General features: G+C 31.6%; 1 protein-coding gene across 1 annotated transcript in view; it reads right to left on the reverse strand.

Annotated features, from left to right (window-relative positions):
- LOC123702703 (tyrocidine synthase 3) overlaps nucleotides 1-13,852 on the reverse strand; it is a 40,230-nt gene that overhangs the window by 10,573 nt on the left and 15,805 nt on the right. The window contains exons 2-6 of the mRNA XM_045650482.1: nucleotides 4,763-4,888; nucleotides 3,443-3,590; nucleotides 2,870-3,003; nucleotides 2,244-2,420; nucleotides 336-562 (exon numbers count right to left, since the gene is read on the reverse strand). Coding sequence (XP_045506438.1) covers nucleotides 336-562; nucleotides 2,244-2,420; nucleotides 2,870-3,003; nucleotides 3,443-3,590; nucleotides 4,763-4,883 — 807 coding nt within the window. The 5' untranslated portion in view covers nucleotides 4,884-4,888. The remainder of the gene's footprint in view (nucleotides 1-335; nucleotides 563-2,243; nucleotides 2,421-2,869; nucleotides 3,004-3,442; nucleotides 3,591-4,762; nucleotides 4,889-13,852) is intronic.

Consider the following 13,852-nt stretch of genomic DNA (forward strand, 5'->3'; position numbering starts at 1 on the left):
CGAAAGTAGTTGTGAAATAATATCGCTAGCTTTTCAACTTGATGAATAACAATTTTTTAACAGTTAGTATGATAAGGTAAGGTAACTATCAAAGAATCTTTCAAAATCTTGTAAAATAAGTATGAAATTATGCAACATTTGCAAGAAGTGAATTAGCAAAACAACATTTAAGTTATAACATAACAAAAAATAGAACAAATGAACATTTTCAAAAACAACAAAAGGATGAAATTCTATGAAGCAACATTTCACTAGCCAAATATTTCTAGATGCACAATTTCTAACTCATTCTAGATTGCCTCTTCAATTAAAACAAATATATGCACACAACTCACTCGGTTCTCAGCCAAAACTCGCACCAACTTCTGCGGATCCCTCGTGGTTTCCTTCGGCACTATCACTAACGACCTGCCATGAAGTAATGGACCCCAAATCTCGCAGACAGAATCCACGAATGTTAACGCAGTTTTCCATACGCAAGTACTTTCTGTATCGGAGTAGGGGAATGTGCGGAATTGCCACCAGAGGCGATTGCAAATGGCAGAATAGGGAAGACGAACGCCTAGAAAAAAATTATGCCATTTATTTATATTTATTTACTAGGTTTCCGCCCGCGGCTTCGCCCGCGTAGTCAAAGAAAAACCCGCATAGGTAGTTCCCGTTCCCGTGGGATTTCCGGGATAGCGTCATTTTCCCGGGATAAAAAGTAGCCTATGTCCCTTCTCAGGAATCAAAATATCTCTATACCAAATTTCAGGCAAATTGGTTCAGTAGTTAAGGCGTGATTGACAGAGTTACTTTCGCATTTAAAATATTAGTACAGATTGTGCAAAAAATTTATTTTATGGCACAAAAAATATTAAACCTTATTTTTTTGTGTTCAAAAAGCCTTAATCGTTATTTAAGAGATATAGAGATATAGCTATTTAAAATAATAATTATCAAATAATTTTCTTGCAATTTTGTAACGCCGAACAATTCTTAAAGCACGGTTTCTTTAATCTTTATTAAACATATTTGCTCGTGCATTATTTATAATCGTACCATTTTATTTTCAACTTGACAATGAAAAATGTAGAATATGTACTGAAAATTGAATAATAAAATTTCGATAATAATCATATTTTTTCTACTCTAACCTCTATTTATCTACAATTAAACCTCTTCGAATTTAATTTTAAGATAAAATAAATAAGGAAGACGGTAATAAAAAATAACAAAACAAAAAGAAATCGCAATTTTTTTCATCAATACCTTGATAATTTTATACAATAATCTAATGCATTTTTTTTAAATACGGAAGCAAATCATATTTTGCAAAATTAAAGATCAGTTTAATAAGCATCGTTACATTATTTGTATTTAACGGAATCAAGAGCTTAAAATTGATTTAAAGTGAGGGTTCATAATAGAACAGGGACGTACTGACTTTATAAAACCATGAAATAGTTGAATAACCACTCTATATTAGAGCGATTTAAGAAATTTTAAAATATAGAACTTCATGTTTTAAAAACTCGAAGCTTCATATAAACGTTGTACCTTTCCATTGACCTATAATTTAAAAATTGATAACTTCACCTTTAAAACATTAAGCTTTATTGTTGTGCTTCGCAAATCTACTGACCAAAAATAATACATTATTTCTTAAATCATTAAAATGCAAAAAATTAGTTTCCACTTCGAATTAAAACTCAAATACGGCCCTGGCTGACCTTATGTGAAAAATTAATAAGCACATAATTTATCAACTCACGATTATATTAAATAGCAGACAATTTAACTACCGCATTGCCAATTCTAACCAATAATGTACTTACATCTTCTTGATTATAAAAAATGTGATTAACCGAATGAGTAAGCACTTATATCAATTTTCCAGAATTAAATTTAAAAATGCAAATAAATAACATTGCATTATGTCATATTAACTAGAGCCAGCTACTGTACTTAATTAATTATTATTATTTTACTGAGTGGATTCTACATTAATTATACAGATTCCATAATATTTTATACGTATGTAAGTAGGTAAATGGATAATGAACCGCTGTTATTTTTTGGAGAGACGGATAAAATTTATAGTTAGTAACTATTTACTCTTATTTTGCCGAAATAAAACTTTATTGAAAAACTTTAACAATCTCAACCAATATAATTAATAATTATTAATAATTTCAGAAGGCGCGGGTTCGAATCCCGCCTCGGGGTCGAATTTTTTCTATTCTTTAAAACTTTCTTACCTTTTGGTATCCCCGTGCTCCCAGAAGTGTACAACACTATGGCGATAGTGTCAACATTATAACGCACTAGCATGTCACTGTCACTCAAACGGTTTGAGGATAGTGCACTGGCGTCTAGTGATATTTCTTCAAATGATATGGCTGGTACTCCACTGTTTTTGAACATTGATGGATTTGCTGTAATAAAAAGTATGTTTTTTTTTTAATTTATTAGTAAAGGTGGCAAACGAGCAGACATCATACTTTCCGTTGATGAAATTTTGAAAACAATAAATTAAAATAGACAAAATAAATTACACAAGATTACAGTGATAATAATCATTTAAGTTTTATTACAAACAAAATTTTGACATCATACTTTTATAATATTACTAGCGATCCGCCCCGGCTTCGCCCGTGGTACATGTTTACGTTTTCTCTACATAAGATCCATCCTCGTACTTCAAGGAATATAATAAAAAAAGAATTATCGAAATCGGTTAAGCCGTTCTCGAGTTATGCGCTTACCAACACATTTTGTGATTCATTTTTATATATAAGAAGATGTATGGAGATTTATAATAACTATATAGAATGCAAACGAAACAACGTAAAAAATAAAAATACAACAATAAAACCAAACTTACCGGTATCATCATAAATAACCAAAGAGGGTTGTGCATCTTTCAAAATATGCGACACTCTTGCTTGGGGGAAACTGGGCTCCATTGGCACATACGCTGCGCCTGCCTTCCATATCGCTAATAGTGTTATTATTGTGCTGAAAATAATATACATATTGTAGGAATAAACTAGTAAAATCTAGTTGTAATTTTCATTGTACCTATATTTTTATTTATCGTTTTCAAGTAAATGTAAATACTATTTGATAAATTACAATTGATGCAAATCTTAAGACTGATACATAATTTATTTAAAATTGTTTAAGTTAAAATGGCACATTTTTAACCAATTGAGCCCCAAGCGGCCGGATCGGTCCACGACACAATAAATTTTTTATTGTGTCTGTGATTCCGGGGGCTGAGTTATTAAATCCTAAACGATATCTTCTATTTTTGAGGTATACGATACATAACAAAAACAATTTTTTAGGACTTCAATTAATAAAAAATTAAGACTTTCTAATTTAATTTAATGTAATCTCATAAATAAAGACAATTTAAAAAACCTGATTTGTTAAACATAAAAAACATAGGTACTTATGCGTAGGCTGCATGCATACAGCGATCACATAATCTTGATCCCTGTTACACCCTCTCGGCCTTGCGTGTGCGCATATAGCTCTCGCTAACGAGTTAGATCTGGCTTCTAACTCGGAATAGCTTATACGGATGTTGCAGGTTTCATCTGGGATAAAATATAATCTATATAAATAATAATTAATTTAGTTTACAAACCGAAACTCATGAAATTATTGTCTTGTCATCGATCCTTGATAAGTGTACCTACAAAGTTTGAATTAAATCTGTCCGTTTAAAGTGGTCATAAATGCGAAAGTTTCTGAGGATGGATGGATGTTTGTTAATCTTTCACTCAAATATGACTGAACCGAATACAATGAAATTTGAAACAGAAAAAGAGATGGACCCAGAAAAAGAGATGGACTAATTATACTTTTTATTCCGGAGCAGAAATCTTGTTCAAAATAGTTTTTTTTCAACCTTCTATACGAAATATAAAGATAGGTTTTTTATCAAAATTCCGAATATAGAATTAATGAATGTTTGTTACGTGATTATTACGCTAAAAATAAAACGATTTCGATGCTTTTTTGTCTGTTATGGAGAGATTGTAATTGCAGATACATATACCTAAAGTTATTTTGGGTTTGAGTAGTTTCTAGTTAAGGTTTTATCTGCATGTAATCTGCTGTTTTGCTAAAATTATGTTTTTATGAAAGTAACACATAAAAACGCGAGCCATCATTTTTTTGTCTACTGTCTGTGTGGAGCGGCTTCTTTGCGTCACAGAAAAAATTAAAAATAAAAAGTTCATTTATTTACCTTCACAACTTAAAACTATTACGAACGAACAATATTATAACTGTATAATCATGTAGCATTTTCGTTGTTAAGGACTAGTGTCTGAAATAGGTCTGTGAAAGAACTGTAGTACAGATCACTAGCCCCCCTCGCGGATAGCACAACTAAAATATAGTAAACTAGCGGTCCGCCCCGGCTTCGCCCGTGGTACATTTTCTCAGGGTCTAAAGATTGTCTGTGCCAAATTTCATCAAAATCGGTCCAGTAGTTTATGCGTGAAAACCATACATACATACAAACCTTTCCTTTTTATAATATTATTATAGATACACTCATAGTTTCAAATAAATATCAAAGTAAAATGAGAAGACAAACAACAGAACTTAATACTAATACTTAAAAGGTATCTTAAAGATATATGCGTTACCAATGTGTTAGTGAATATTTGAAGGATGGAAATGGATGATATTCGTGTTTTCTTTAAACTACGATAGTAAGCTACGGTAACAGTATTAAGGTAATATAATATAATGTTACCTGAATAAACCAGTGCAGTTCTGTCTCCAGCCGCCAGCAGTTCCAGGTGTTTGGGAAGTGGCGCAGCCGGCACGGCCACCCGGCCGCCCGTCACGACGGACATTCGTGGTAGCGAACCCATTTTTACTGTAAATAAAGATAAACGTTTAAACTACACTACTATAAAAACAACAAACAAAAGCCCAATATTTAAAAAAAATAGTAAAAAATGAAACTTTCCAAATTTCCCGCATTAGAAATAATATTTAATTGTATTTCGGTTATATAGTATAAATATTTTTCCAAAAAAATGTATAGTTTATTTTATGCCTATACATTCTACCTTTATTTGTTATATTTGTGTCCTAAATATGTACACAGTACATATTATGTTTTTCGAGCTTTTACATACTTATAAATTATAGTACCTAATCTTTTTCCACGATAATTAACTGTGTAAATTTGTTCTCGTTTATAATAAGCACTAAATATAAATCTGTCATCTTTTGTTGGTAATTCAAAATAATAAGCACTACTGTATAATATAAACCTGCCATCTTTTGTTGGTAATTCAAAATAATAATTTAAATAATTCAACATTTTAGCATCTCTAGGTCATCTAAGTATAACATAAAATTTGCAATTTTATCATAATAATAATTATAGGTACCAAGTGCGTTACCTTTAATAGTTAATATTTATGCTTGGACACTAATAACAATGGCCAATATCATTAAAATATATTGCAATCAAAGTTGACAAGTAACAATCAATCATGTACTTGTCATTCATAATTATTGTTAATAATTCTGACCTAAATTTTGTTATTTACACGCAAAATAATAATATTTTTATGATTTGCAACTACATGGGAAGAATGCAATGTTTTATGACAAAGAGTACATAATTCAATTATGATAATTGATGCATTTTTTATGCTTATTGTTCTTCAATTATAGTTTATTTTTTAACTGGAATGCAGGGTACTGTAAACAGCTTGATTCAGCGCAGTGTGTCCCTTAGACACATAAAACCACAGCATAAAACTGAAAGAATAGAAAAAAATTTAGAGTTGGTCAGGCATCCGCCCCGGAATGGCGCGAAAGGATGTGCGTTCGAGTCCCGCCTCGTGATCGAATTTTTTCTATTCTTTATAAATTTATATTTGGCCGTAGATAAGCAAAAAGGATCCAACCCACAACATGACCGAAAATGAGTTAAATATACCAAACTGCTCGTCTAGGTCTATATTTTCGATTAGCAAAAACAATCCAAGTAAAATATGAATATTTTGACGTTAAATTGACACTGGGTACCAACCCACATGTATGGAGAAGCCATATTTTAGTTTCGTAAAAACAATCCATTCTTCTTGGATCATATTGTAAAACGCTCAGTCTAAGAAACTAACACAAAACTAAAATGTTTAAAAAAATCCAAAAGCATGTGGATCCTTTTAGATATTTAATTTTTATGATATTATGATGCAATAGATAAATCACTAAAAAGATTCAGAAAGCATGGATCTCTTTTGTTAAACTGAATTTTGTAGAAATGTATACTGGTTTAATAACAAAAACGATTCAGAACATTTGGATAGACTGAATATTATGTATTTAAAGCTTGAGGCGTTAGGCATGCATTAAGTTCACACTCCAAGTATCTTGATCGGGTCACACATCTTTGCCTTTTTTATACCGATTTTTCTAAAATAGAAGCACTTCGAAAATACCTGAAAAAATTTACGAAGCTGACGAACATGTCGAAGTAACAAAAAAAAAAATTACTCGCACAACTATCGATCACGCGCTCATGTGATCTTTATTACCTTCATTCAAGAATTGCCTATAGAAGACTGTAAGGTTTGTTGGGGATATAAATTATTAAGACTGAAATCGATTGTATGCGCACCTCCATCGACTAAACAGTTTAGTCATGTTGAATTCAAGAGGAGAATACAGCTCGACAGATCAGTTTAGTCGATGCAAAAGTTGTATGTATGGGCGGGCTCGAAAGGTAAATCTTCGGAGGTATCTGATAATGATTTTCAATGACTATGGCCAAATGTTAAAGAAAAGCCCAATTAGACGATTTGGAGTCAATCTTTGACTATTTATCTAAATACTGCCTGGATTTCTATAAATCAATCCAAGGGGGCAATCCAAGACTTCATGACGATGTAGATATGGCGATGAACCGGACTTTGCACACGAAGAAGAATAGTAAATCGGATAGAATTAATATGTTTTATATAAATAATGAAAAAAAAAATTGAAAGTTAGTTGTTTTATTTACGAAATAAAAAAAAAATAAGGATCTTAGTAGCAATTAGCTACTTTGAATCGTTTTTGCGAAATGAAAATTCACTTATCATAATTGAAAATAGGTTTTATCAAAAAGGATCCTAACACACATTTAGCTGAATATTTCAAGAAATAAAACTAAATTCAATAAAATTTGTTTGTAAGAATAAAATATACATTGACACACACACTTTTCCTTAAGAAGCAATTAACACAAGCAAGTCTTTATATGAACAAACACAGGTTAAACTTCAAACTTCAATAACTCAAAAGTAACATTTTGTGGGTTGGATCCTTTTTGGTTATCTACGGCCATTTATAAAGCATTTGAATGCCATAAAACCAAAAATATCAATTTCAACAGCTTGATTTGTTTTTTATTTATATATTTTTGTGAATTCGCTCCAATTACCAAACTGACAGCTACTTTCTGTGTTTTTAGTTATGCCTCGGTACCCCCGTGATAAAAAATAAATAAAAGAAACATTACTCGGTAACCACGTACGATTTGTTTTTTAAAAGAATTTTCATAAATCAGTAAATACATTTATAAAAGTTAAATAGTACTTTTTAACCGACTTCAAAAAAAGGAGGAGGTTATCAATTCGGCCGGTATGTTTTTTTTTATGTATGTACACCGATTACTCCGAGGTTTCTGAACCGATTTACGTGATTCTTTTTTTGTTCGATGCGCGATGGTGTCGAATTGGTCCCATAAAAATTTTATTCGGATAGGCCCATTAGTTTTTATTTTATGAGCATTTTTGTATGTATTTGTAAATGTTGCTAGTGCAAGTTTGAAGTCGGTTGTTTTTAACGCAGTTATCACTTGTAGTAGAATTAAAGCGACTGGCTTTAACCATGTACTCATAAAATTGCAACTCAAGGCTTATGTATTTAACTTTGTTAAAAACTGCAACGCAATTATTTAACGTTTTATTGCTCTCAATTATTTTAGAAATAACATGTTCAAGAATATAGATTTTAATGACGATTGAATACTATTTTTAACTGACTCCAAAAACCTGAGATTAATAATTTAGACACTTATATTTTCGTTAACCAATACTCGTTAAGTACTGAGGGAGAAACCCTTTTCCAATGTTTTGTATGTATTATGACGGTTCAAAATTGCGAAGAAACTAAAATAATAATGCCAAGCGATGGAATTTGGAAATTATTTTTTATTATGGATATATGTTACTGTGATTTAATATTATTTAAACAAAACTATACCTTTCTACCAGTTTTAAATTTACCAAAATCGGTCTAATACTTTCAGAGCTTATTGAGTACAAGCAAACAACAATTAATAATCCCCTATTGAATAAAAATACACACAATCAAACTTATTTTTTAATTTCACAGTCAAACCATTGTAATAGTTGTGTTGGTGCTGCTGTTTTCCGAATATGTAAAGAATAAATAAAAAAAGACGTGTGGCACTCGGAGACTGCCGCGGTTCAAGCCACACCTCAGAGCCCGTCGGAGTGGGGAGCGTGAGGTTTTTTCGTTACGGAATTTCTGGATTCGGTCCCCGCGCTCAAGGCCCGCGATAGAAGCTATGCAATAGCTTAAAAGACAATGTTGAATTTTCCACAAAACAGTTATTAAAGCGGTCAATAGTTTCGTAAGAGGCAATCATAAACCAAAGCACGGTTAGCCTTCAGTTGCGTAATGTTTAGGCGGCACGCACAATATTTAATGTTCGTTTTAAATTAAGGTAAATAAACCGGCCGAGTTCGAGGTACGAGTGTGTGAAGGATTTTGTATGGAGCTGAATGACACCTGTTTTTGACCGTGAATTTACAAAATTTACAGGTCCTTTCAAGTATATGGCTTACCTAGCTGTTGCCAGCTGTAGCTTCGCCTGCGTGGAAAAGATAAATTTTCATGGTACAAACTTTCATCCCATCAAAATCTTCTTAGTGGATGCTTACGTCCTAACATCTACCTGCATACCAAATTTTAGCACGATCCTGGACGGATTTGATTTTAGGGTTGGGGCTGGGCGTTGATAGTCACTTTTGATAAACAATCCAAATGAGACATTAGGAAGAGTGAATAATGTCGAATCCTTCAAATTATAGAAGACTAGGTTTCCGCCCGCGGTTTCGCCCGCGCAGTCAAAGAAAAACCCGCATAGTTCCCGTTCCCGTGAGATTTTCGGGATTTCGCCATTTCCCCGGGGTAAAAAGTAGCCTATGTCCTTTCTCGGGTATCAAAATATCTCCATACCAAATTTCATGAAAATTGGTTCAGTAGTTTAGGCGTGATTGAGTAACAGACAGACAGACAGAGTTACTTTCGCATTTATAATACCTAATTAGTATGGATTGGACATCTAGCTACCAGCTTTGTGTCATAGCGTTATTTTTTAAACTTTTAAAGCTAAATACTTCAATTAGAACGAGCACTTCATGAGATAAACATAATAACTTATACGTTTTATAAGTAAAAATTGCATATAGTTTTGTCGATTCAGAAATAGATGAGTGATGTCGTCACAATCGCCGCGGCCGGGCCGGAGAAAAGCCAACCACTCTGCAAGTCAATTTTCCAGTGTATTTGTGTATGCAGTTATTTTAAACTCTATATTTTTCCTAATTGCTAATTTAGCTTTAATATTCCGAAAACATTAAATTGAAATACATAAAAGATTTTGCGCCTACACTTCAAATATTTTTATCTCCAGAACCTATCAAATGGTGTATCAAAATGAAGTATTTTCAATAAAGAACGCGAATACGTAAAAATAAATAGTATCCCTCAATCTGTTTGTTTATAATCACCATAATTACTTCACAAAAAGTTCGCGAAGCTATAAAACACGTTCAACGCACGGCATGTTGGTCAAGGTCGGGTCAAAAACCTTATTTTATCGAGACATTTTTTCTTTACATAACTGCGTGTGATACTTGTTGTTTATCGTGATTACATTCGATTTCCACTTACTTTTAAAGCGTTAGAACTTAATTATGTTAAAATTTTTAATTGCTGTATGTCAAATGGTTTTTTAACTGGCCATAGCACAGAATTAAAACCTTTCACGATTTTTTTGCAAAATACTATTTATATCTACTACTTATACTTACCTACCTATTAGTTGCAACCCAGTTGCCCTTAGTACCTATTAATTGCAACACTAAGTATTTATGAATTAAACTTCACAAGCTTGGCCCAGCATTGCCTGGGTTGATACGGGATAAAAATTGTTACTGTGTACATATGCAACATTCTAATGGTAATGCGATTAAAAGATTAAAGGATTCGTTGTACGAAATCGCGAGATATACCTAAACAAACAAAAAATAGTTCGATTTTTATATTAGTACCTATCTTTTACAGTAAATACCTGAATTGATTTCTACTACAAGCACGTTACCTCAAGTTTGCCTGGGTTATACCGGCATAAAAACTACCCGACAGTATTAAACCGACATTTCCATAATTATTATAAGTGATGAGTGATGACTAACCAACATGATAAAATATTAAATTTAAATAATTTTATAGGAAGTTTTAGATGCATACCAGATATGCGAATTGGTACATATATTATAATAATAATTAGAATTACCATATCATAATAATTACGCGAATATATAAACAGTTTTTTGCAAGCCTATTATTTTTTTACTAGGCATATGAGTATTTTACCATTATTTTGCCGGAAATAACTATAGAATATCTATTGTACTTCCGCCAGCTGTCTAAATCTTAACAAATTATACCTTCCTGGAGAATCACGCTATCAACAAGGGAACAATATGGAAATCGATACAGTAGTTTATGAGCTTATTGCGAACAGACAGATAAACAAAAAAAATACATACCTACTTTCGCTTTTGATATTGAAGTCGGATATATTATATTTTACTAGCTGCGCCCCGCGGTTTCATTCGCGTGGCTCCGCTTCTGTTGGTCTTGGCGTGATGATATATAGCCTTATAGCCTTCCTCGATGAATGGGCTATCTAACACCGAAAGAATTTTTTAAATCAGACCATTAGTTTCTGAAATTAGCGCGTTCAAACAAACAAGCTCTTCAGCTATAAAATATTAGTATAGATTACGGTTCAAGATTTATTTGACTATTAAATCACTACAGGTTTTCGTGATGAAAGATTATTATGTTATAATTAGAAGAAGTTAATTTTTTGTTTCAAAGTTCCGCGTCTATTTGAATACATTTTGTTATTTTTATGATAAATAGCCTCTTTTCTGTAAGTAGGTTAATTAGGAGAATATTCGAAATTGTCTTTCTTGTTTCGCTGATAACTTTTTATAACACAGATTTTAACGATTCTTAAATGATAAAAATTTGATATTAGTGTTTAGTTTTTTTTTTTTTTTATTCTGTCGCTCTGTACAATTTATTGTCGGTCACCTGAATTAAATGTAGGTAATAATAATAAATTTTATTATAATCTTAGGTACTCATTCACCTAGTTAGATAATTCGTTTTATCGTATTTAAACTATATTCGTATTTATTATCTGCAGGATGTTGTTTGTAAGTTTTGCGAAAACTTTTCACATCGGATATTTAAACATCCCAAAATATTACTGGGTATAAAAAGTATTATATAAACAATTGTGTGATATCTGTGTCATAAAAAATATTTATTTTGCCAAAACAGTATATCTTACGCTATGTACGCTGACTCTTAAACTAGAAGTGATCTGTGTCATAGTAAAATGACATTATACAGATGCAAACAGTAGGGAGACTTCGAATAACACGTTCGAAATGGCTCACGCACACAAGCAAGCGTGTCTAAGGGTATTCTTATATCTGTCAATTATCATAATATCCTTACGATCCTCGTAAACACGCTTGCTTGTGTGCGTGAGCCATTTCGAACGTGTTGTTTGAAGTTTCCCTACTGGTTGTATCTGTATATTGTGGTAAAATGGTAGTACCTAAATGTCATAGAAAAGGACACAACTTGTCTACATAATATAATTTGTATAAAAAAATAATATATGGACATATTATAATATTTGTCTATAATATGTCCATAAAAGAATCGTAAACTATGCATTTGAACATGTGACGATCTTCAGCAAAGTGTGTATGAGCTCACGAAGGTTTCTAAGTTGCTACTACCAATTTACGACTGTATACAGTGTAACACAGGCGAAGCCAGGGAGCACAGCTAGTTTTCAATAAATCTAGTTTTCATATAAATCTTATTCTAAGCATTATTTCGCTTATCTTCATGTATCTAAATGGTAAATTGCAATTCGAAGTACATCTTCCTACAATTCTCACGGCTCATTTGAATAAGAAGTCGTCAACCTTTTATTGAGTGATCTTTGTTTTTTTTTATGGTTTAGCAATTGTTTTGTGATTTATTGTTTTATTGTGCAAGTTATATAAGTTACGAACTCACAAATATTTATTTATTTTCTGGGTAATTTGCTACGAAAAATCATAATCTTTAAACTATAGTTTATTTAATTGTGCACTAACGTTGTAATAATAGACATTGTTTGGTTTTGTTTGTTATTAATTATTATCAAGCATACAAATTTAAAATAATTAAATAAAATGTTGGTAACTACCAATATAAGAAGCTCTACGAAAAAATTTAAAGCAAACAAAAACAATCAGGGCTGACTCAAATTATATAATCGAGTCCATGTGTGGAATAGTTAAAATTTTTAGTTTTATAGCATTAAAATGCTCATAAATAAAAAAAATCAAACCAATAGTTGACCACACCAGCATACAAACAGACAAACACGAGATAAACAAAAGATCGACCCAAGGTCTGGCACACTTGCACGGGTCGCCGGTTCGATTATAACCATTCACTTTTTGCTAATACCAATGTACTTAATGACTTAACCATGATTACAGTAAAACTTTAAATAATGCACGTAAAATAATAATCAAATTATTATGAATTATAATAAGCTTTTAATCGTATACTAAAACCATTGAAAGGAAAATATTTTGTATATATGTATAGTATGTGTTATCCTTTGTTTTACTCGTTTAAAATACAAACAGGAAAACAAAATTCCTGACCTTCATATAGGTATTGTCCCTTTTAATTGACTCCGGGTTATTCTTCTCTTATATATGGAATATTGTATTGTTAATCATACATTAATAAATTAATATGAATTAGCCGATAATTACGACTTTCTCTTTTTTTTTAATTAATATAAATTGTAGTTTTTTATCATTTGATTAGCAGAAAATTGATAATACAAAAAATAACTTGATGTAATCTTATTTTACGAAAAAAATAATTAATTAGGCATCAGTTTAACCACACTTCAGGTAAATACCAGATATTTTTTCATCTAGCCAGCCCAGTTCAACTAAATACCGATGACATTATTATCCTGCTGGACATTTCCTTTAGCTCTTTTGTGAGCTAACGTCTTTATATAATAAATTATTTTATTAGATATAGTTCTATAAAGTTGCTCTGTACATAGATAGTTTAAACAAAAATATAAAAAAGTTCTTTGACAGTACCTGTAACATCAAAATTTTAAAACAACTAGTGGTCCGCCCCGGCTTCGTTCGGGGTACGTTTGTTGTTTACGTTTTCTCTTCATAAGAACCATCCTCGTACTTCAAGGAATTTTATAAAAAATAATTATTGAAATCGGTCCAGCCGTTCGCGCGTGATGCCGTGACCAAGGCTAATAAGGATTCATCCTACTAATCCTACTAATATTATAAATGTGAAAGTTTGTATGGATGTATGATTATAGAGATTTAAGTACCTACCTACCTGAAAAAAATATTTTTCTCTAAAACCAAGGATACAATGCATAAAGGCA

The sequence above is a fragment of the Colias croceus genome, chromosome 24 (assembly GCF_905220415.1).
Source record: "Colias croceus chromosome 24, ilColCroc2.1".
Classification (NCBI taxonomy): domain Eukaryota; kingdom Metazoa; phylum Arthropoda; class Insecta; order Lepidoptera; family Pieridae; genus Colias; species Colias croceus.